The 21956-nt window shown below is 38.6% G+C and overlaps 1 protein-coding gene across 1 annotated transcript in view; it reads right to left on the bottom strand.

Annotated features, from left to right (window-relative positions):
- The window catches only part of LOC127621081 (transcription factor 7-like 1-B), a 62171-nt gene that overhangs the window by 1993 nt on the left and 38222 nt on the right, over window positions 1-21956 (bottom strand). The window contains exons 4-11 of the mRNA XM_052094528.1: window positions 18722-18805; window positions 8189-8321; window positions 7996-8098; window positions 7727-7810; window positions 5944-6084; window positions 3947-4106; window positions 3568-3675; window positions 3315-3366 (exon numbers count right to left, since the gene is read on the bottom strand). Of these exons, the coding sequence (XP_051950488.1) occupies window positions 3315-3366; window positions 3568-3675; window positions 3947-4106; window positions 5944-6084; window positions 7727-7810; window positions 7996-8098; window positions 8189-8321; window positions 18722-18805 (865 nt within the window). The remainder of the gene's footprint in view (window positions 1-3314; window positions 3367-3567; window positions 3676-3946; window positions 4107-5943; window positions 6085-7726; window positions 7811-7995; window positions 8099-8188; window positions 8322-18721; window positions 18806-21956) is intronic.

The following is a 21956-nucleotide window of genomic DNA, read 5'->3' as shown; positions in this document are numbered from 1 at the left end:
CTGAGTATTTCACAATCTGCTCAGTTACTGGGATTTTCACACACACAACCATTTCTAGGGTTTACAAAGAATGGTGTGAAAAGGGAAAAACATCCAGTATGCGGCAGTCCTGTGGGCGAAAATGCCTTGTTGATGCTAGAGGTCAGAGGAGAATGGGCCGACTGATTCAAGCTGATAGAAGAGCAACTTTGCCTGAAATAACCACTCGTTACAACCGAGGTATGCAGCAAAGCATTTGTGAAGCCACAACACGCACAACCTTGAGGCGGATGGGCTACAACAGCAGAAGACCCCACCGGTACCACTCATCTCCACTACAAATAGGAAAAAGAGGCTACAATTTGCAAGAGCTCACCAAAATTGGACAGTTGAAGACTGGAAAAATGTTGCCTGGTCTGATGAGTCTCGATTTCTGTTGAGACATTCAGATGGTAGAGTCAGAATTTGGCGTAAACAGAATGAGAACATGGATCCATCATGCCTTGTTACCACTGTGCAGGCTGGTGGTGGTGGTGTAATGGTGTGGGGGATGTTTTCTTGGCACACTTTAGGCCCCTTAGTGCCAATTGGGCATCGTTTAAATGCCACGGCCTACCTGAGCATTGTTTCTGACCATGTCCATCCCTTTATGGCCACCATGTACCCATCCTCTGATGGCTACTTCCAGCAGGATAATGCACCATGTCACAAAGCTCGAATCATTTCTAATTGGTTTCTTGAACATGACAATGAGTTCACTGTACTAAAATGGCCCCCACAGTCACCAGATCTCAACCCAGTAGAGCATCTTTGGGATGTGGTGGAACGGGAGCTTCATGCCCTGGATGTGCATCCCACAAATCTCCATCAACTGCAAGATGCTATCCTATCAATATGGGCCAACATTTCTAAAGAATGCTTTCAGCACCTTGTTGAATCAATGCCAGGTAGAATTAAGGCAGTTCTGAAGGCGAAAGGGGGTCAAACACAGTATTAGTATGGTGTTCCTAATAATCATTTAGGTGAGTGTACATTAGAAATAAGCAGAACCCTATTATACACTTACAAGTAATTAAATTAATTGAAAGTCAGAAACTGTAATATGATTACAAGAATTTAAAATGTAATGCATTAAACTACTTTTTGACAAAAAAAGTATTTAGATTACAGTAACTTATTATTTTGTAAATGGATTACACCCAACACTGTAATTACACAGTGGGTCAATTACACAAAACATGTCCAGGTTACATTTCAACCCAAAATCTAGAGGAAGAAATATTTTGCATAAATAATTTATTTTTATTTTTATTATTGTTCAATTGTTTTGTTAAATGTTTACATTATTTGCATTACAATTAAGCACATTTCCACCAAATTCTCATTACCGTAATGCATCTAGACATCTTTTGGTTGAGTTTTTTTGTAATTCCCAGTCTTCTAAATGTTGGTTCTCTTTACTGTAATACAGTATTGGTTTTTTTTTTTTTTTCAGTATTAGTTTAAAGGTTATGGTAATTATATTAAAATCATTATATTCTCTTTTTTTCTAGTCATTATTTGTTGCATTACGGATGCTTTGGCAATATTGTACGTAAACACAAACATGCCAATAAAGTACTTTGAATTTGTGTTAGTTTTGTTTTTTTATTGATCCAAAACACACTAAAATAGTCATAAATTCAAGGTACAACAAATATTACCATCATTCTAGAAAAATATCATTTCTTCCATCTTTCTTTTGGGGTTAAATATCTCCTTGACATGTTCTTGAACTGTTTCATGATATAATACTGATCACAAAATGGAAATGGCATCAATGTGAACTCGTCGACATCACAGTATTCAAATGAAATGCAAAGACGCTGGTCTTGGATATGACCACAATGAAGAGTGGGCTGTATTCTAGAAAGTTTAGCCACTGACTGTCTAAAGATGAGGTCACACTAGATTTTAAGCATGCAACACTATTTTAGAATATGGACAAATTATGATGTCATGCTCTAAAGCATCCGTTTTGAAATGAATCAATAATTTGAATGTTTAAATTATTTACATTTGTGTGTATTGTTTACTGTACATTGTATATTATTATTGTGTTGTATAAATCTGATGTTTATTGTAATTGGTATATGTCTCGTCACTGTCATGACTGCTATGTTGCTCGGAACTGCACACAAGACTTTCACCCACTGCTGCACTTGTGTTTATGGTCGTGTGACAATAAAGTGATTTGATTTGATTTGGAATTAAAAATTGCTAGAAATGTAAATGTTCAAACATTCTACTACACTTTCCCGCAACACTGCAAACCACGAAGTTTGTTATTTGTATTGTGCCAAGAGGTAAATCTGTGGTGTTTAAATCATCTTTATTACATGACTTTTATGAGTACTCTATTCTGATTGGTCAATCACACCATCCAGCGGTCTGATAATTCTGAATAAATGCCGCAAGTAATTATTTTGCAAGTAGACTTGTAATAAGCTGGATAATGAGTAGTCAGACGGTCATTCTTACAATATAAACACCAACTCCAACACAAACCAGAGGTAGAATTCTGCTGTTTCTGAAGACTCCTCAGTTTCCTTCTCACGTAATGTAATTTAAACTCAAATCATTTACATTTACATACAGACGCTTTTATCCAAAGAGACTTACAGTGCAATTGTTACAGGGACAATCCCCCCAGAACAACCTGGAGTTAAGTGCCTTGCTCAAGGACACAATGGTGGTGGCCGTGGAGTTAGAACCTCTGACCTTCTGATTAACAGCCCTGTGCTTTAACCACTGCGCCACCACCACTCCATTAATCAACATTTAGTGTCCATTTATTTATTTATTTTGCAAGTAGTCTTGTAATAAGCTGGATAATGCCTCAGTCTCCTTCTCACATATCGTAATTTCAACTCAGTCATTATGGCAAACGAACCCCCTTCAGGGTAATACAAGAATACGTCAGAGTACTAATCATCCTTTCTAGGTTTATTTTGTGATAATGACCAGCTGAATGTAGAGTATCCTTACAATCATATCGCTAAACAAATTCAGCTAACTTTGGTAAGCAGCGAAAGAGGAAACTCCTATGTATATGCTTGCGCTGCCGCATTTGTATGAATATGAATGGAGGTGATCGGAGCTCAAAGTCTAGTGTGATCGCCCCTCAAGCCTGCAGACATACCTGCCTGTGCTAGCACTGGAGTTCATAAGCTGCAAGTTGCGAAGCAAGGAGGAGAGAGCGGGGTTAGATACGGACATGGCGAGACAGAAAGGTTGAATGTGTGTGTGTGTGTGTGTGTCCGTGTGTGTCCGTGTGTGTGTGTGTCCGTCCTCACCCTCTGGTGTTGAGTCTGTCTTATTATCTCTCTTCCTCTTCTTCCGCTTGCCCTGGAGAGCAAAAATACAGAGACAGCGAGAGAATAACAGATGACGAGAGACATGGAAAGACAGATAGAGTCAGAAATAGAGAAGACAAAAAATACAGTAAGGACGAGTGTAGAACAAATTGTATTTTTTGTTAATTAAAAGCAGTGCAATTAGGCAATGTGAAGGAGGTATTAAATGTGAGTGTGTGGCTGTGAGACTCACGTAGTTATCTCGGGCAGACCAGCCAGGGTAGAGTTGAGAGTGCAGCTGCCTCTCTTTCCTGGCCAGATCATAGTATTTGGCCTGCTCCTCTCGAGTTAGAGAATGCCACTGCAAACCCAAACACCACAGTCAGCCAAAGGGTGAACACACTCACATATATACTGCACATAGAGATACTGCTTTCACTAGCAAAACAGTCACTGAATTTACACACAACACACATACCTTGACTGCCCACCCAAGTATAGTATACATGCAACATACATGCAAAAAGAGTTGTCAGACCAGACTCTAAAACACAGGCCCCGTTCACAACTGGTCTCAAGAGACACAAGGTAAGATGAGATGTAATTGGGTCATAAACGGCCTATTTGCTCACCCTGCGGCCTAAGATCTGGTTGATGGCAGCGCTTTCTTTCAGCGTGCATTCGGCCACAACTTTAGCCCTCATCTCTTTCATATAAAGCATGAATGCATTCAGAGGCTTCTTTATGTGAGGCTTCTTCTCCTCTTCCTTCTTAGTCTGGCATGGCGACTTCCTGTTTACATACACACAACAGGTGGGTTAGACTTTGACAATGAGAAAGACGGGGTATGTTTACCATGGTGATAAGTTGCTAGACAAAGCACAATGATAAAACTTTTTTCTTTTTATCCAGACTATTAGTGTCACAGGAGGTGAGACTGTCATGCTAATGTTATTAGCTGCTTGCTGAATGGAGCATCAATAAGGTGACTGCCTGGTAAGAAGCAATACGCCACATGAGGTTGTGCAGTACAGTGATTTTACTATGGCTTATTGCTATTAAACTAAACTGTAGCAACATCAATATGATAAAAAGACACCCTTGTATTAGCTGTGCTAAATACACAATATAGTAACAGCTATGATGCAAAACATACCTCCCTACCCTAAACCTTAAACCTAAACTTAAACAATAGTGATATAAAAGTCAAATGTGCAATTGCTGAAGCAACCACGTACTTTAGTGGTGCTTCTATGACACTTTCTGCTCACATGTCAGTGAGCTATCACGCAATTTGTTCGCACTTGAATGACCTGGCAAACGCAGTTGGTAATGTAATGCATACATTAAAAGTATCGTCTTACTGATAACTGATAATTGTTTTACACCCGTGATTTATGAAAAAGGTAATACAAGTCATTGCTGTAGTGGCAAAAATGCGAAAATGTAGGTATAGTTACGCTTCAGACTAAAGCCTGGCCCAAAAAAATTAAAAGTTGCATCCTCTAATATTTCGTTGGACTGCCTTTATCTTTGATTATGGCGTGCATTCGTTGTGGCATTGTTTGGACAACCTTATGCAACGTCACAACATTTATTTCCATCCAGAGCAGCGTTATATTTTGGCTGAGATCTTGTATTGTCCACGGGAGAGTCGAACCACTCTGTACAGTCTCCTCCAGCACATCCCAAAGACTTTCAATAGGGTTAAGGTTAGGACCCTGTGGTGGCCAATTCATGCATGAAAATGATTCCTCATGCTCCCTGAACCACTCTTTCACAATTTGAGCCTGAATAATCTTGGCGTTGTCATCCTGGAATATGCCCGTGCCATCAGGGAAGAAAAAATCCATTGATGGGATAACCTGGTCAATCAGTACATTCAGGTAGTCAGCTGACATTTTATTGCTGAATAAAGTTGCTGAGCCTAGACCTGATCAATTGAACCAATCCCAGATCATAACACTGCCTCCAGAGGCTTGTACAGTGGGCACCATGCATGACGCTTTATGTGCTTCCTTTCTTAGCCTGATGCACCCATCGCTTTGGAATAGGGTAACACTGGATTCATCAGACGACATGACCTTTTTCCATTGCTCCACAGTCCAATCTTTATGCTCCCTAGCAACCTTAAGTTGTTTTTTTCCGATTAAACTCACTAACAAGTGGCTTTCTTGTTGCCACACAGCTGTTTATGCCCAATCTTTTAAGTTCACGTTGCACTGTGTGGAACTGCTCTTACTTTCAAACATATTAAATCACTGCAGTAATGATCCAAACATAGGCTCTTAAGTATCTGTTCATTTAAATCCAAATAGTGACTTTTTGTTTTATTTTTGACCACGCGGTGCATTTGTATTATGTATTAATCTTTTTATGAAATAACTAATGGACTTGAGAATGTGCTACACAATGTAGCTAAATACACTCACTAAATACTTGCGCACCTTCTTGCTTAAATACAGAATTTAATTTTAGTGCAGTCACAGGTGTGCATATAGTGGTTATTTTACAACAGCTTTGAAAATTACTCCTCCAATCAGATTTTAGAGTCAGAACTAAAGTGCTGATACATTACATCTTGTACAACTTTACAGAAAGGTTGAGTGTTGTATGCGTGTGTACTTACATGTGAGCTGCTGGACTAAGATCTCCATTAGGTTCTTGTTTAATAGTTGGAGAGACGATGGCTGGGTGAGGAATTCCTGTCTGATGAAGACTGTGAGGATGATGAGGAACCATATGAGGGGAAAAGCGACTCGACACCAAACTACAAAGGGTGAAAGAGACAGAAAGAGAGAGCAGTTGACAAAGTGAAAGCGGTAAACTATCATTTTAACTTGACGCCACAGGAAAACTAAAATCTATATCCAAATCTTGAAGACCCCTCCACTCTTGAAGAATCTCTGGGCAGACTTGAACCTGAATTTCCAATAGGCACACAAAGGCTCAATGTCTCAAGTACATGTGTCCTAACATCTACGCCAAAGCTCCAACTAAGAACAACATTTACCATCAAGCACATTTACCTCCTTACACTCCAGCCCAAATGCTAATCCAGACTTAAACCTGGATTTCCAATATGAGCACCAAGGATCAATGTCTCTGGTCCATGTGTGCCAACCATTCCACCACAGCTCCAAATAAGAACAGCATTTACCAGCAAGCACTGTTACCTCCTTACACTCCAGCCCAAATGCTAGTCCAGATTTAAACCTGGATTACCCATATGAGCACAAAGGCTCAGTAGCTCTGGGCCATGTGTGCCAACCACTATGCAACAGCTCCAACAAAGAACAACATTTACCAGCAAGCAAAGTTACCTCCTTACACTCCAACCCATGTGCCAGTTCACACATCTTGACCTTTAACCCTTAAAGGTCCCTTAAACTCCCACAGAGATGCCCATGTTATTTCACATTTAGGCCTTTATGCTGCATCTAGACTTAAACACACTCTTATTTCTGTTCCTATGTCATATTCAGTCTAAATAAAGACCTACTCAAAAGCTCCTTTATCCGCTTCTGTTATAGGTATAAGTGCTGGTTGTGCAGTAACCTCGGTAATGTAACAGAGCATGACACCTGAGACCATGTACACCCCCCCCCCCCAAGCACACACGCCCTTTTCCAAAATCAATAGAAACCACTTCCTACAACGGACTGAATGGGACACCTTAGAGCTCTCAGCGCTTCTCGTGAGGTGAACGCACAATGAATCATTGTCATCATTGTGCACTGGAAAAAGTGAGCGACGCTCCCGCTCCCCCTTCTTCTCTGTTTCTTATTAAAGTCATTTTTTCCATAGAAAGACTGCCCACTGCTTGCTCAGGTATATAATAGCAGACTAGCAGGTAAAACCTCCTCACAGCTCAAAACCAGCCTGTTTTAGAGGTGAACGTAGAGATGACTTGAGACACAGACAGATATAGTATCATATCATAAAGGCTTTTTTGACTCTAGCATCGTGGTGGCAAGTTTTGCATGGGTAAGAACTCAGATTTTCTTCAAATATATTCTCCTACTGAATGGACCCTAACTATGAATAAGGTCTTCAGTAATAGGACAGAAAAGCATTGTCATTTTTAAAACAAAAAGGCCAAAGAAACAAGCATTGCTGGGCTTGTGCTTGCATTGTGTGTGCACTGTACTGACAATGGTTGTAAAGGTCTGCAAGAGGACAGAGTATTGATCACTATGAACTCTGTATGAATAATTCAACATTCTCTTACACACATAATAAGGGAAGCTCAGTACAGATTGTTTTTATATTTAATTCAGGGCTATCACTGAATTAAGATCTGTTCTTGACCAATTCAGATCTTAAGTGTGTATGATTGAACTCCAAATTGGGGTCAGTGCAAGGAGCTGTAAATAGCAGTATTAATGAATCAGGAAACATAACACACTCACCTGGACATGGATGGGTTCATGGCAAGAGCTGGGTAAGGGTGACGGAAACCACCAGCGGTGATGGGGTACATGTGCTGGCCCTGCCTGAGATTGATAAGTGATCAATTAAATAGAAAGTTCTTTGAGGAATTGAAATATGTTCTTCTGAAGCATCAAACTGTAAAAACCTTTTTAATTCTAATTGGTCCCTTCACTTTTAAAAGTAAAGGTTTCTTGAGTGTGTTAGTGTGTATATGCGTATAGTAACTGATGAGGTTTGGGATACTCACTGTGGAACAAGCCACCCCAGAGGGTGAGAGATCTGCGCCATGGCACCTGGTGAAAGAGGGTAGTAGGGGGACAGCTCTGATGGGTGTGGGGTCCGTGGAATACCTAAGCAAAAGATATACCGTCACTCACATGATGGGACACACGAACGTCAGTGAACCGAAATGAAGTATGCGTGAGTAAAGTGTGTAATACCTGTCTTTGGGTTCAGTATCTCTGGGGAGAGATGGGATGGAGGAGTTCCTGGAGAGAAGTGTTCATTGCTGTAGGTGATGAGGGGGGTCAGGGGGTGCATGTGAGCATGCTGGACCACTGGGACCTTATTAGACTGAGACAGAGAGAAAAAGAGTAAACTATTGCATCACTTAATACTGCAAGACACATGAAAGATCTCAAATCGTGTTGCCTGTTGAGAATATGTTTGTAGGCAGAAGACAGAACTAATGAAAAATAATCCCTTAGCCTATTAGCATTTGTCTGATATATTTTTTGCCCGTTTTATTGTTTTAGCTTGGGACCAGAATATCAGAGAATGTGATGTGATCCTTTGGTTTGGGCCAATAAGCAACCATCAAGAACACCCTAGCAAGAATCCAGAACTCTCTAGCAATGGGCTAAAAACATTCAGAACTAGAAGCTGACCAATAGTGGATTTTGCCAATTCTGATAATAACTAAGCTCAAAAAGGTAGATAAAGGATTAATCTGCTAATAAATGTATCGGATAAGATTTATTTATTGGAATGCTTAAATGTTTTTTCAATCAGTTTCTTTAAGCTCCGTCCACATTAATCTGGATACATTTGAAAACTGTGTTCTGCCAAAGAAAGTCAGTCATACACATCTGGGATGGCATCAGGGTAAGTGAATAAAGAGAAAATTAAAATGTTTGGGTGAACTATTCCTTTAAATATTGATCTGTATCTCACGCACACCTATCATACCACTTCTGAAGATATGGACTTAACCACTGGAGTCATATGTGTGCTGCCTTTATGTGCTTTTTCCAGCGTAAAAATGTTGGCACCCATTCACTTGCATTGTGAGGACCTACAGAGCTGAGATATTATTCTAAAAATATTTGTTTGTGTTCAGCAGAATAAAGAGTCATACAAATCTGTATGATTCAAACGTTTGGGTGAACTATTCCTTTAAATCCCCTTACTGTGCATGCAAAAAAAACGTTGTTCTATGTACAGTCTGAAAAGCATTTGTCCTTGTGTTCCATCGACAGACCGCAATTCCGAGTAAACTTCCCATTGCATTTGAAGGAATACATTGTGGAAGTGACATTTATCATCGCTATCAATGTGTATAACAGGCACAACAACACCGCTACAACATGGGCCACCATTTTGATTGTTTTGGGTTGAATGGATCGCATGACTGCGTCACACAACAATAAATAAATCAGATTTCTCCATTTACCCTGTTCACACTACAACTTGAAGACTGCCTTCAAATTTATCCACTTGAGAGTGTTTTAGAAAAGCTCAGTTTTCAAAAACGCTGTCTAAGTGTAGATGGAAATCCAAAATGAAGAGAAAAAGATGCATTTTCTAACTAAAAATAATTAGTGTGGACGTGGCCTTCATAAATTTCCCTAGTCTTATTTTGATTGATTTATCAGAGCATGTTATTCTAAAGAAAAAATATAGTTGGCTTCCTCAAAATGTAACAAATTTCTTCACTTCTGAAATAGGCAAAAAAATTAAATTTCACCAAAAATACCATATCCCAGTTCTCACGTTTTTACAATCCAATCAAATCCAAAATATTTTAACCCAGCTCTGCCTATTTTATTTCTTGTCACTTCACAACAGTTAAATCACTTAAAATTCTTAAAAACAACGTTGGGAAAACCATTTGATGTTGTATTTAAACAAAACAATTAGTGTGTGTGTGTGTGAGAGACTATTGTGAATGTGTGTTGTGATGTAAATGGTAAATGCAATGGTTCTTGGGTAAAAATAGGCCAGCGGTTGTTTATGTATAAGAGCATATTTCTGTATCTGTGTGTGACAAGAAAGCATGAAGCAATCTGGCCCTGCACCAAGGAATGCTGGGAGAATGGAGCCTACACTGCAATACTCCAAATATATCTAATCAACCTAAACAACTGATTACATGACAGTGTGTATATATATATATATTAGTATATTTAGGTAAGTAAATTAAAACCAAATCTACACAGCAGACTAAATTTGGGTGGTGGACTAGGTGGATTATTTTACACTTTTTGGCTGTTTGCTTTTGAAAGTGAGGGAGAGATGTTGTGGTTTGGGTTGCACATCAGTAGGATTTAGGAATTACTGCATCAATATTTCATCGTGAAAACATTGCTGAAACCACAGTAAAGTGATTCTAGAGTTTGTGTGTAAACAGAACTACTTTATAAGGTGAGGAAAGAATATATACAGAATACCTTCATACTTATTATTACTATGCATCACTCTACAGGTTTTTCTTCATGTGCACATTGTATAACTTTGTAAGGTCTTCTACAATTGTTGCTAGTCTGACTGTATGATATGATCCACACTGTGCCATGGCTTGTTCTGGTGTAATGTAAACAAACTACCAGGGCGGGTTTAAAGGTTTCCAAGCCACTAGCCTCATCCAAGCCACTAGCCTCATCAAATGGGAATTGCAAAAATAATGACCGTTCTCAAATGGGTTTCCCAAACACTCCATCTGCCACTGGTTGGCCAAACAGGTAGTCTTGCACCAAAACTCACACCATTAGTTGAGCCAATTTGGTTTTTCAGGCCACTTGACCAACCACAGCATTGTTAAAAGTGCAACATAGCAAAATTTGGGAGGGGAAATTAACCTATGAATGGCTTACTTATAGCTCCCTCTCTATATAAATCTAGGAAAATATAAATGATTTAAAAGTCATCATCGGACAATGATCACAACCCATTTTACTTGTATAATCTGATACAATTACAATAACACAACATTAATCAGAATCAGCTTTATTGCCAAATATGCTTACACATACAAGGAATTTGTCTGGGTGACTGGAGCTTCCAGTCAACAACAATACAAAAACAGCAGCAAGACATAGATAATAATAAAAAAAAAAAGAATAATACAAATAAATTATTATACATATACGTACATTAACTCAGACACACACCTACATACATACCCACACGTAATGCACATCTAAAATAAATCTGTTATATAAAGAACAAAATACCGTATATTATGTACAGAGCAATGTATGTAATGGAAGAAGTTGATATGTTGGACAATATAAATAGACTTAACTGTGTATTGCACATAATTATTGCTCAATGGGGCAATTTTAACTGTTCATGAGATGGGTGGATTAAATGAATCAATCAGTAATTGATTGAATCATGAAAAGTGGGCATTACATATCAAATTGGAGTCAGGCAGTTGGAGGGGAGGGGTTGAAAAGTATGAGGGCTTAGTGACATCAACCATAAAGGCAGGTAATTTCAGAGGTAAAGCGTGTTATTAGATTTTGATTAAAGATTCCAAAGACAAATATTTGATTCCTTTGGAATAATATGTACAGATGAATCATTCACAATAATACCAGGAACATGTATTTAAAGTCCCCATGAATTCAAAATTGACCATACTTACTTTGTTTGCCTAAATTGATCATTTTGTGGTGAACAATTCATCCATGCAAGTCAATCCACACAAAAACATTTTTTGGCTTCGTAATCTTTAATCAAAATCTGAAAATTCCCCGCCCCTCTGCATTGGAGGACCTTGCCTGATGACGTAGGTTTGACCGTTTAGGTGTCTCCTTAACATCCGTAACCACGCCCCTCCAACTGACAGTAGACAGGCTGCCTGTGCGTTTGCGAGCATTGACAGCGTGTGAAAGGAGAGATGGCGAGGAGGTGCATTTTTGGTTGTGACACTCACGGAACACTTTTACCATTCGAACCCTCCACATGTAACGGCTCAAACATGTAAGGTCTGATTCCCCCCGTGACGAAATGATCCTCCGTGTGTTCCTGTTCTTCTTCATCTTCCTCCTCCTCCTGCTGCAGGAAGGTGTTTCAGGCGGCGAGTAATCCTCAACAACCGATTGTAAACTTGCGTTAAGATCTGCCTCCATTTCTGAATGAAACACCTACTTTTTTAGATCCAATCAGGTGCTAGTTGGAAAAAAAGCCACGCCCACTATTTTGCCTCATTTAGTATTCCATTTCTCTCGGAAATACGTCACAACACTGGAGAAAAGTCGTTTGCAACTTCCGGTTCACGGGGACTTTAAGTAAATAGGGTACATTTTTATTTCATGTTAACTTTAGTTCCAGGTTTGTTTGCTGATGTCTTGATCAGAAAATGTGTAAATGTAAAGTGGGGATGGTAAATCTGTGGTTTTGAAAGACCCAAGTTTTTAAAATTCACTAATAAGCTGTCAACGATCTCTAGACAGTCCCTGCCAAGTTGAAGGCATTTTACAAGGTATTCAGCATCTACAGAGGTACGAGAGAGCATGATAAAAATCAGAGCTCCAAAAAAGCAAAGATTTGCAGCTAAAAGTCGTTAGTGTCAGCCCAGATTTGGTGGTTTTGCACAGATTACATGGTGGTGGTCTGGCCAAGAGGGCACTACTCTGCTGGACCAGGCTGAGGAGACAGGCCTGCTGTTGGCCGTGGAGTCCATGTTAAAGAGGACTTCGCTCAGCCAAACATGATTTTGAATGCTTCACATCTGTGATAAATTACTATGGAAACAGCCCCTGGTTACAAAAGTTACCAGCAAACCAAACAACCTTCTCAGCTCTCTGTGTGTGTGTGTGTGTGTGTTTTCTTGTTTTTGGTGGGAGGTTCTGGGTCTTTAAGGAAACGTTTCAAAAACTAAGCAAAAAAACGAGGAAAAGAAGGGAAAGAGGAGAGTGCATGGCATTGATGTGATAGCTGATGCTTGTTTGACACCCGGGGAGGAAACGGATATGAGAGTGGGCAGAGTATGATATCAGCATTTAGTGGGACAAACATTAACACAAAAGCAAATACACACAGAAAGCTCAAGTGGTAGTTTGGTTTCTTTGTGTAAGTGGAAATGTTTTTGTTTTTTTTCCCCTTTTCCAGGGATCCCATCAGCTTAACAAAAAGGCAACATTAACAACACACATTCTATTTATAAATTTCATTATGAATCTCGAGTCAACCTAAGGGGTCTAATTCATGAAAGAATAGCAAAGTAAATTTGTAAATTGTTGTGGAAAAATGTTATCTCAGTTTATTCGACCATGGCATGCTTTTTTTGGTGCCATATGTGCTGGTTTATGTATTTCTGTAACTGCTGATCTCCTGGGATTTTCACACACAACAGTCTCTAAAATTTACTCTGAATGGTGCCAAACCCAAAAAACATCCAGTGAGCAGCAGTTCTGCGGACAGAAACGCCTCGTTAATGAGAGAGGCCAACAGAGAACGGACAGACTGGTTTGAGCTAACAAAAATCTACGGTAACTCAGATAACCACTCTGTACAATTGTAGTGAGGAGACTGGTATCTCAGAATGCACAACACGTTGAAACTTGAGGTGGATGGGCTACAACAGCAGAAGACCACGTTGGGTTCCACTTCTGTCAGACACGAACAGAAAGCTGTGGCTGCAGTGGGCACAGGCTCACAGACACTGGACAGTTAAAGACTGAAAAAACCTAGCCTGGTCTTATGAATCTTGATTTCTGCTGAGGTACCCAGATGGTAGAACTGGAGAAACAGGCTTTATGCCTGCATAATGGCATAGTTAATGTTTCTATCAGCAGGGGCTAACAGACTATGCTACCCAACCAAACACTGACCACTTGCACACAACTATATACACAAATGTGTGCAAAAAATGTAAACACATATTTACATGTCTCAAGCATTTAAACATCTTTTTTCCAGGATGGGGCTCTGGGTTATTCAGTACCTTTTGCAACAAAAATCTCACAAATTGAGGGAGAACATGGATATGTTCTGTGGCTTCTCACAATTCTCTATTGTGTTGTATTGAAAAACTCCCCAAATAATCTGTGGTTGGTTGTGTACAATATGGAGTCCCAACATTAACCCACACAATTGTTCCCATCTGAGCCCTCATTGCTAGGCTAACTCAATCAGCTAGCCTAAATTGTCACAAGCTGACATGCACTAAAACAGCGAGGGCCTCGTTGAGTTCTCACACACACACACACACACACAAGCACCCACAGAGGTGCAGCAGAATACTAGGCAAACCTCGTCTCGTGAATTATTGAACGTTTTGGAGTGAACAGAATAATACATTAGCATAGAGACCTTATGGGCTCAAGCTGACAAACCTCAGCATGTGAGTGGGTCTGTGAGAGGATGAGGGATTGAGGAAGGAATGATAGTGAAGGATGAATACTGGATTGGCCTATTTGCTTAAGTAAAATCCTGTTTTGGTATGTTTTCACAAAACCAGTAAAGGTCTCTTTAAAAACACCTTGAGTGTAAAATTAAAAGGTGAAGTATATTTCAGTGCACAATGTATAGTTAGGACATTAATAACCTGAAAGATTACTATCACAATTTGAAAAAAAAAATCAGAACTTCTTAAACTACTTCAAAGTGTTCTCATCATAAAATCCTCCATATGTAGCAATGACAGCTTTGCAGATCCTTGGCATTCTAGCTGGCAGTTTGTCCAGATTCTCAGGTGACATTACACCCCACACTTCCTGTAGCACTTGCCATAGATGTGGCTGTCTTGTCGGGCACTTCTCACACACCTTACAGTCTAGCTGATCCCACACAATCTCAATGGGGTTAAGATCCATAACACTCTTTTCCAATTATCTGTTTTCCAATGTCGGTTTCTTTGCCCACTCTAGCCTTTACTTTTTGCTTTTCTGTTTCAAAAGTGGCTTTTTATTTGCAATTCAGAGTCTTCTCTTTACTGTTGTACATGAAACTGGTGTTGAGCGGGTAGAATTCAATGAAGCTGTCAGCTGAGGACATGTGAGGCGTCTATTTCTCAAACTGGAGACTCTGATGTACTTACCCTCTTGTTTAGTTGTACATTTGGCCTTCCACATCTCTTTCTGTCCCTGTTAGAGGCAGTTGTCCTTTGTCTTTGTAGACCTTAGTGTACACCTTTGTATGAAATCTTCAGTTTTTTGTCAATTTCAAGCATTGTATATCCTTCATTTCTCAAAACAATGATTGACTGATGAGTTTCTAGAGAAAGCGGTTTCTTTATTGCCATTTTTTACTTAATATTGACCTTAAGACATGTCAGTCTATAGCATAATGTCGCAACTCAAAAACAAACACAAAGACAATGTTAAGCTTCATTTAATGAACCAAATAGCTTTCAACTGTGTTTGTATAATGGCAAGTGATTTTCTAGTACCAAATGATCAATTTAGCATGATTACTCAAGGATAAGGTGTTGGAGTGATGGCTGCTGGAAATGGGGCTTGTCTTTTTTTCCAAATAGTGATGGTGCTGTTTTTTCACATCAGTAATGTCCAGAATATACTTTGTGAAAAACTGAATGCCACTTTGGTGAATTAAAGTACCAATTTCCTTCCAAAACAGCAAAATCTGTACATCATTCCAATGCCACTGTAAAAATAAAGATAATTTGATGCTGAAAAACCTATTTGAGAAGTTGGTTCGTTATGACAACCTCTTCAGTCATTATGACAACAGCAGCATGAATGCAGATCACACCGGTTTGATCATACGCATCAGAGCCCAGCCTAGTGTAATCACACCGGTTTGATCGTACGTGCGAAAGGGTTAATCAACAGTCTGCTAAGCAATTATAATATTTAATATTCTACCTAGCTTATTTTATAGATATTTTATCTATATGGAATTACTCTGACGAGGCAGAGTTTAAGCCGCTAATGCCAGTTCACAAACAGAGTTCAACCGAACACCACTACTTTCTGCGAATCTCACTACCGTACATGCACATATAACTGTAATTAATGAAAAACACTGTGGTAAATATTTCGATTTTATAATTTTATGCACTTTATGTTTTTGTTCATAGCCAGGTATGTTCTTTGCAATAAACAAGGTAGCACAGTGCTGTGGGTTTATATTATTATTGTTGCGCCCTCTAGTGGACTTGTAGCTTTTTTTACCTTAACAAAAATAATGTCTAAAAAATTCAAATATAATTTGAGTTCCAGCAATATTTAAGTAAAAATTGGAATTTAGTGTCTCAGCCCTAGTCCTTCTGCAGGATCATATGTGTGATATTTTTCAACTACGCGGTGGAGTGTTGTTGTGTGGTGATAGTTTTCGTCCACCATAGTTTTATTGATATAAGATAGCATAAAACATAAATCACACCTGAGGTCCCCCAACATTTACCCTTTTCACACCCCGATGAAAATTAACCTCATCGCAGTCTGACATTCAAGATCAGATGTTGTTCTCAAACAATCCTGTAGCCAACACCAAGGTTAAGCAAACCACTCCATTCCAGCTGGCTCCATTCCGTCGTAAAAAAGGGCCAGTGGTGGGTGTCAGTGTGAAGGAATGCCACAGGGAGACAAAATGCATTATCATCAAATCCTCAATACTTGCTGTTCAATTCCAGCTAATTTGATTGCTATTAGCAATTTTCTGCTGTATGGATGCATTTTATAATGTTATATATTAAGCAAATACAATAAAGGCCCATTTACAGGACTGGGTGGTGAAACAAGGCATACTGTGTTTCATAAGGACAATCCCATGTTGTGCTTAAGAGGTTAGAGAGAGTTCAGGGGTTGTTGCAACAAAGAGAGTATGAGTTGGGTTTATGGAGAGTGAAACAACACACACACACACACACACACACACACACACCCCCCCCCTGGCTGACAAAGAGTCAATGATGACATTGTCAATCATCCCTCTGGATTCATGATGTCACAATGTATGCCCAGTGTGGCCACAGGGAAAGTCAAAAGTAAAAAAAATAGATTTATCATACTGAATAAGAGAAAAAAAATTATAATTAAAAACCACTAATGCGAGGAAGCCAAACTGTTCTTTTAAGGCTAGGAATGATTACAAAAGATGACAAGATAAAACGTAAATAACTTGCATAACATAAATTAGTCATCTTGTCTAATTAAACTTCGATTAACATATTTTCATGTATATGTGAACGTTCCTAAATGTTCCTGAACTATTGATTACATAATTGTAGTTATAAAACAGATAGTTCCGGTCGTGGTGCCAATTGGTCAATGAAGTTTTCCAGTCGTGCTAAAATACACAATAGTAACAGCTATTAATTAATTCTCACGCACAGTCTAGAGCTCTCAAAGTACACTCCTTTGACAGCGAGCCCATACTGACGCATTCAATGCATGCACACTACAACTGCTTTGTATTTTAGCACAGTCAACGGCACACAAAGTCTCGGAGTGTTCCCATGTCTAGAAAAACTGGGCTGCACAGGGACAGTTCGCACGTATTGTGCTAATGGCAAAATGTGCATTACACGCAATGTGCTAGTGTGTAAAAGTGTGTCAGGGAATACATTTAATAGCGGAAGTATGCCCCTTAATGTGTCATTTCAATGCACTGCAATCACCAAACAAACGCAAAAAAACATGACCGTTTTCAAACAGGTTCCTCAAACACTTTTCCCCATTTGCCATTGGGGGAAAAAAAACACCCCAAACTCAATGTTAGATAGTTTTACTGACCATCAATAAGTTTGAGAGTTTGAAGTGCTGAGGTCTAATGCTTAGCTGGGTGCTGAAAAATCACTCATCCAGAATGGGTCAATATGGGTCAGTTTGACTGACTCATTATCTGAGGTTCCTCGTGTTGTGTGTTTATGGGTGTGTCTTTGTTTCAAGATGCATTCTTGCAAACACACTCGCTCCACCATAGCAGGAATGTAACTCTCTGATTAAATATATCACCTTACATCAGCAGCGTCTACCAGAGGTGAATCAAACCATACAGGTCAACAGAGGATAAACTACTAACCACCAAACCAAACTGACCTCCAAACCAGCTCTTCTGCTAACTGGAATTCAGCTCTGAACAGGTCCGTGTCAACAGGGAAGTCAATTCTTATCCAACAGTGATCATTTTCGTCTAAGGAGTGGCATAGTCATACCGCACATTCTTGTTTGAGCCGTAACACAATTTTTGGTTAACATTGCAAAATATCTCAGGTTACTTTAGCAGCGTAACCTGCAGGCTACCAAAAAAATACTTGATACTTCACAAATTACTCTATACATGCTTGTGTGTCAATAATGGACTTCCTGATTGCATTTATTAAAAAGACACCAGGGATGAATTTGGTGCAGAAAGCATATCCAGGAATGTGATTGCATTGAACCTGACGTTTGCATGGATGTGAATCGTGTGTTTGTGTATTTATGTCTACAGTGGCCTCAAAAAGTATTTGGACACTGAGACAACACTTAAAAATGTATACATTTCATTGCATATCCCAAAACAAAACATCATAAAAAGATATAAAACCAAGTTGCATCTGACAACAAATGAAGCTAGAACTTTTCTGAGCCATTTTTGCAATTACTTTAAACCAACTGGTCCCAAGGTGATTTTAGTGGATGTATGAAGTTAAACCGGTGTCCTAGTAGAGTATCCACAAATGTAGTTCACATTATCTATTAGACATGTTCCACTAACGTTTGACAACCAGAAAGTGTCCAAATATATTTTGGGGTGCCTGAATGTTAGTATGTGTGAGCGTATTTGTAAACACTCACTAAATGTCCAGGAGTCGGGGATCGGGGGTCTTTGAGAGCTGCTGTGCCTGGAACGTCCAGTAGAGGCCATTTCATCTGCAGATACTGTGGAACAAAATGATAAAACGCAGATGAGACACCAAACACACATTTAAGGGCATTTATTCAACAACTGCACTTTTATAACCCAGGGTTTCATTTAACAAACATATTTGATCTTGCAAAGTTTTTACTATGCCTAACTATAATTTGATATTTTGCAAATGCCGTTTATGCTTTTTCCCAGACCCAGATTTTCAATTTTAACATGAAATTGCATTATCACATTTAGAATCCATTGGTTCATCCAAAACCTGAACATTTTTTATGTGGAGTTACGATGAAATAAGGTATATTTAGAACTGTTCTGAGACCAGTGCAAAAAGACAGCATGCTGGAGATTACATCATTCACTAAATAGGGAGCAAGGGAGCATCTCTCTATGCTGCAAAGTGCATTCACTCCTAAAATCCAACTAAACGTTCAGTTTCAGATGATGATGATGATGATGATGATGATGTTTGGATCACTCAACATGTTTGGCAGCCATAGGACAATGTTAATCAGTTCATAGATTCAGAATTGTATATTTAGAATATATAATTTTATTTTAAAATGGTTGGCAGTGATTGGATGATGCCGGACATTACTTTGAATCAGAATTATGCTAATTTCTGATGTAATGTCTGTAATCTCTCAAAAACATGAATAACCAACACTACTGGAAACATAATAAACAATGTGATTAAAAAAAACAAACATCTGACATTCTATAGATTGGTATTTTTTACAATTTCATAACTTAGTGTCACTGTCCACATAAGGTTGCCATAAATTTTTAGGAAAACTATTTGCTCTAGAAAAACATTTTTTGAACGTTTATTAGGTGCTACTAAATACAAATCAATACGGAAATTTAAAACACACACAGCAGTCACGCTCTGGTATCAGGAGGTTAGTCTACTTAAAAAAGACCCAATTATCATTTTAAATTTCAATGGAAAACCTTTGACTCAAAACAAAGAAACTACACCATAGTGGGTGGCAAAGCTAACCAACACGTTTTGTCAAACCTGTTTACAATAACACCTTTATAATAGAGTGTGTGTATGTCTAGACAGGTTTGTCTGATGACTAACTTTGAATGAATGAGTGAAACAAATGCTGAACTTGGAGGAGACTTAACGGAATATTCTAGCAAGGGATCTGCCTCTCAGCAAGAGTGTGTAGAGGGTAATAAATAATCAAACGGTCAGTGGAGAGTAATTCTACTGGCAGACACCTGCGACAGTGTGTGTATTGTGTGTGAAATCAGTGTTTGTCAGGGAATGTGTTCCTACAAGAGTCCAGCTGTGGGCGCCTATCGAGGGAGGGAGGGTGTGTGTGTGTGTGTGTGTGTGTGTAGCTGAGAGGAAGTCCCATGGAAAGAGATGGGAAAACTGGACTGTGGAAAAAACACTTGCATCTATAATACTTAAACGAATAGCCGTGCACTTTTGACCACTTCCTGTATCATAGCTCACCCTATGGGATGGTCACTAGATTTTTCGGTCTCGACAGCTCAAACATTGCACCACTCTCTACAAGTGCTGATATTCACTGTTGTGTAATGCAATTTGTAAATGCATTTCTTTCTCCGATTTCTTGTTTTGCCCCATTTTGACTTATGGTCATAGCTGAAGTCTCAATGGAGTTGTGGCTCAAGAGCTCAGTTCAGACATCTGGTTTATATATCAGTTTTTAACTGCCAGATACAGCAGTGTATCTGGCAGTGCGTGGACATTTCTTTAGGCTGCCCAAGAATCTGAAATTCATTGCAACAGATTTTGCATAAGCTAATATTCTCACTTATATTTGAAGAAGTGGTTGAGCAGAGCACTTTCAAGTCATTATTAAATCAAAGTTGACCGTATTTACTGTACTAATGCTTGAGGCCTTATTGTGCACAATTCATTGGTGCATCGGTTATGCAAAAAACAAAAGTGCCCAAATCTCATGCCTTGAAGCACTGTTGACTTTATAACTTCCTGTTAACATGTACAATAACATAACTTTTACATACAAGTACACACAGGAAATCAATGATGCCTCCTAAATTTATGAGCACAAACTTTAAAACACCCTAAACCAAATCCAATAAAAATCCCATCCAATCAGAACATATTTTATATTTAATAAACAATTATGTGCGTCAGGATTTTTGGACCAAATAGATCTCGCTGTGGACAAAGCTACCAGTCGCAACATGCTGAAATAATACATGAGTTTTAACAGAAGAATTAAAGTGCTTACATAAAATTACAAGCTTTGCCATTTCTGCCTTTAAACCCTCCATAAGTTGGCTCCATTCACTTCTATTTTAAGTTCCTCACTGTAACCCAGATTATCACATATATACATACATATATATATATATATATATATATATTTGTTTGTTTGTTTTTGTTGTTTTTTTAAGAAAAGGAGGGGCAGGTAAAAATTCATTAATTAAATTAATTGAGGTAATCAACGTTATGCCACAAATGCGGTCAAGTGAGCTTAACTAATGTTGAACCCTGAATATTCCTTTAACATGGAGATATCCAATTCTCAACATGCCTTTTGACATTCTAACTTCCTTTAACCATAAACAACACCATACAATTATATTAACTTATACTCCGTATACTCAGAGAAGCAATGTTTCCTTTTAAATTTATGAGCCCAAACAGAAAAATACCAAATCGGTCCATGCAAAATCCAAATGAGCAATCTAAACAATCACACTGGAATTGTCATCATTTTATGTTGCTGCATACTGATTGGATGAAGCAATTTTTTTAAATTAAACCAATTGTGTTTCTCCTTAATGCTGATTGGCTTATTGTCCACATTGTTTGTGTAATCAACATTTGACTAAGTACAGACAAAGTCTCCAAAAACAAAAGAGCAGTCCAGCTGCTCTGATTTTGAGCATGTATTTTATCTTTTCTTTTTTTTCTTGTTTAGAGAAATAAAGAAATAAACTACCCAGGACCATGGTAAATGCAAAATAAAAAAGCAATACATTTATGTATACACATTTACATATATATTCTTTTATATACTTTTACTAAAGTTTATAATAGGGCAGTACAATTAATTAAATAAACAATCAAGATTACAATTACAGCTGCCGCAATTAAGTAGGCCTGATTTACTAATGTATAAATTAGCAATACATGAGGTATATGGCATG

Source organism: Xyrauchen texanus, chromosome 27 (assembly GCF_025860055.1).
Source record: "Xyrauchen texanus isolate HMW12.3.18 chromosome 27, RBS_HiC_50CHRs, whole genome shotgun sequence".
Classification (NCBI taxonomy): domain Eukaryota; kingdom Metazoa; phylum Chordata; class Actinopteri; order Cypriniformes; family Catostomidae; genus Xyrauchen; species Xyrauchen texanus.
This window is presented reverse-complemented; position numbering and strand designations above follow the sequence as displayed.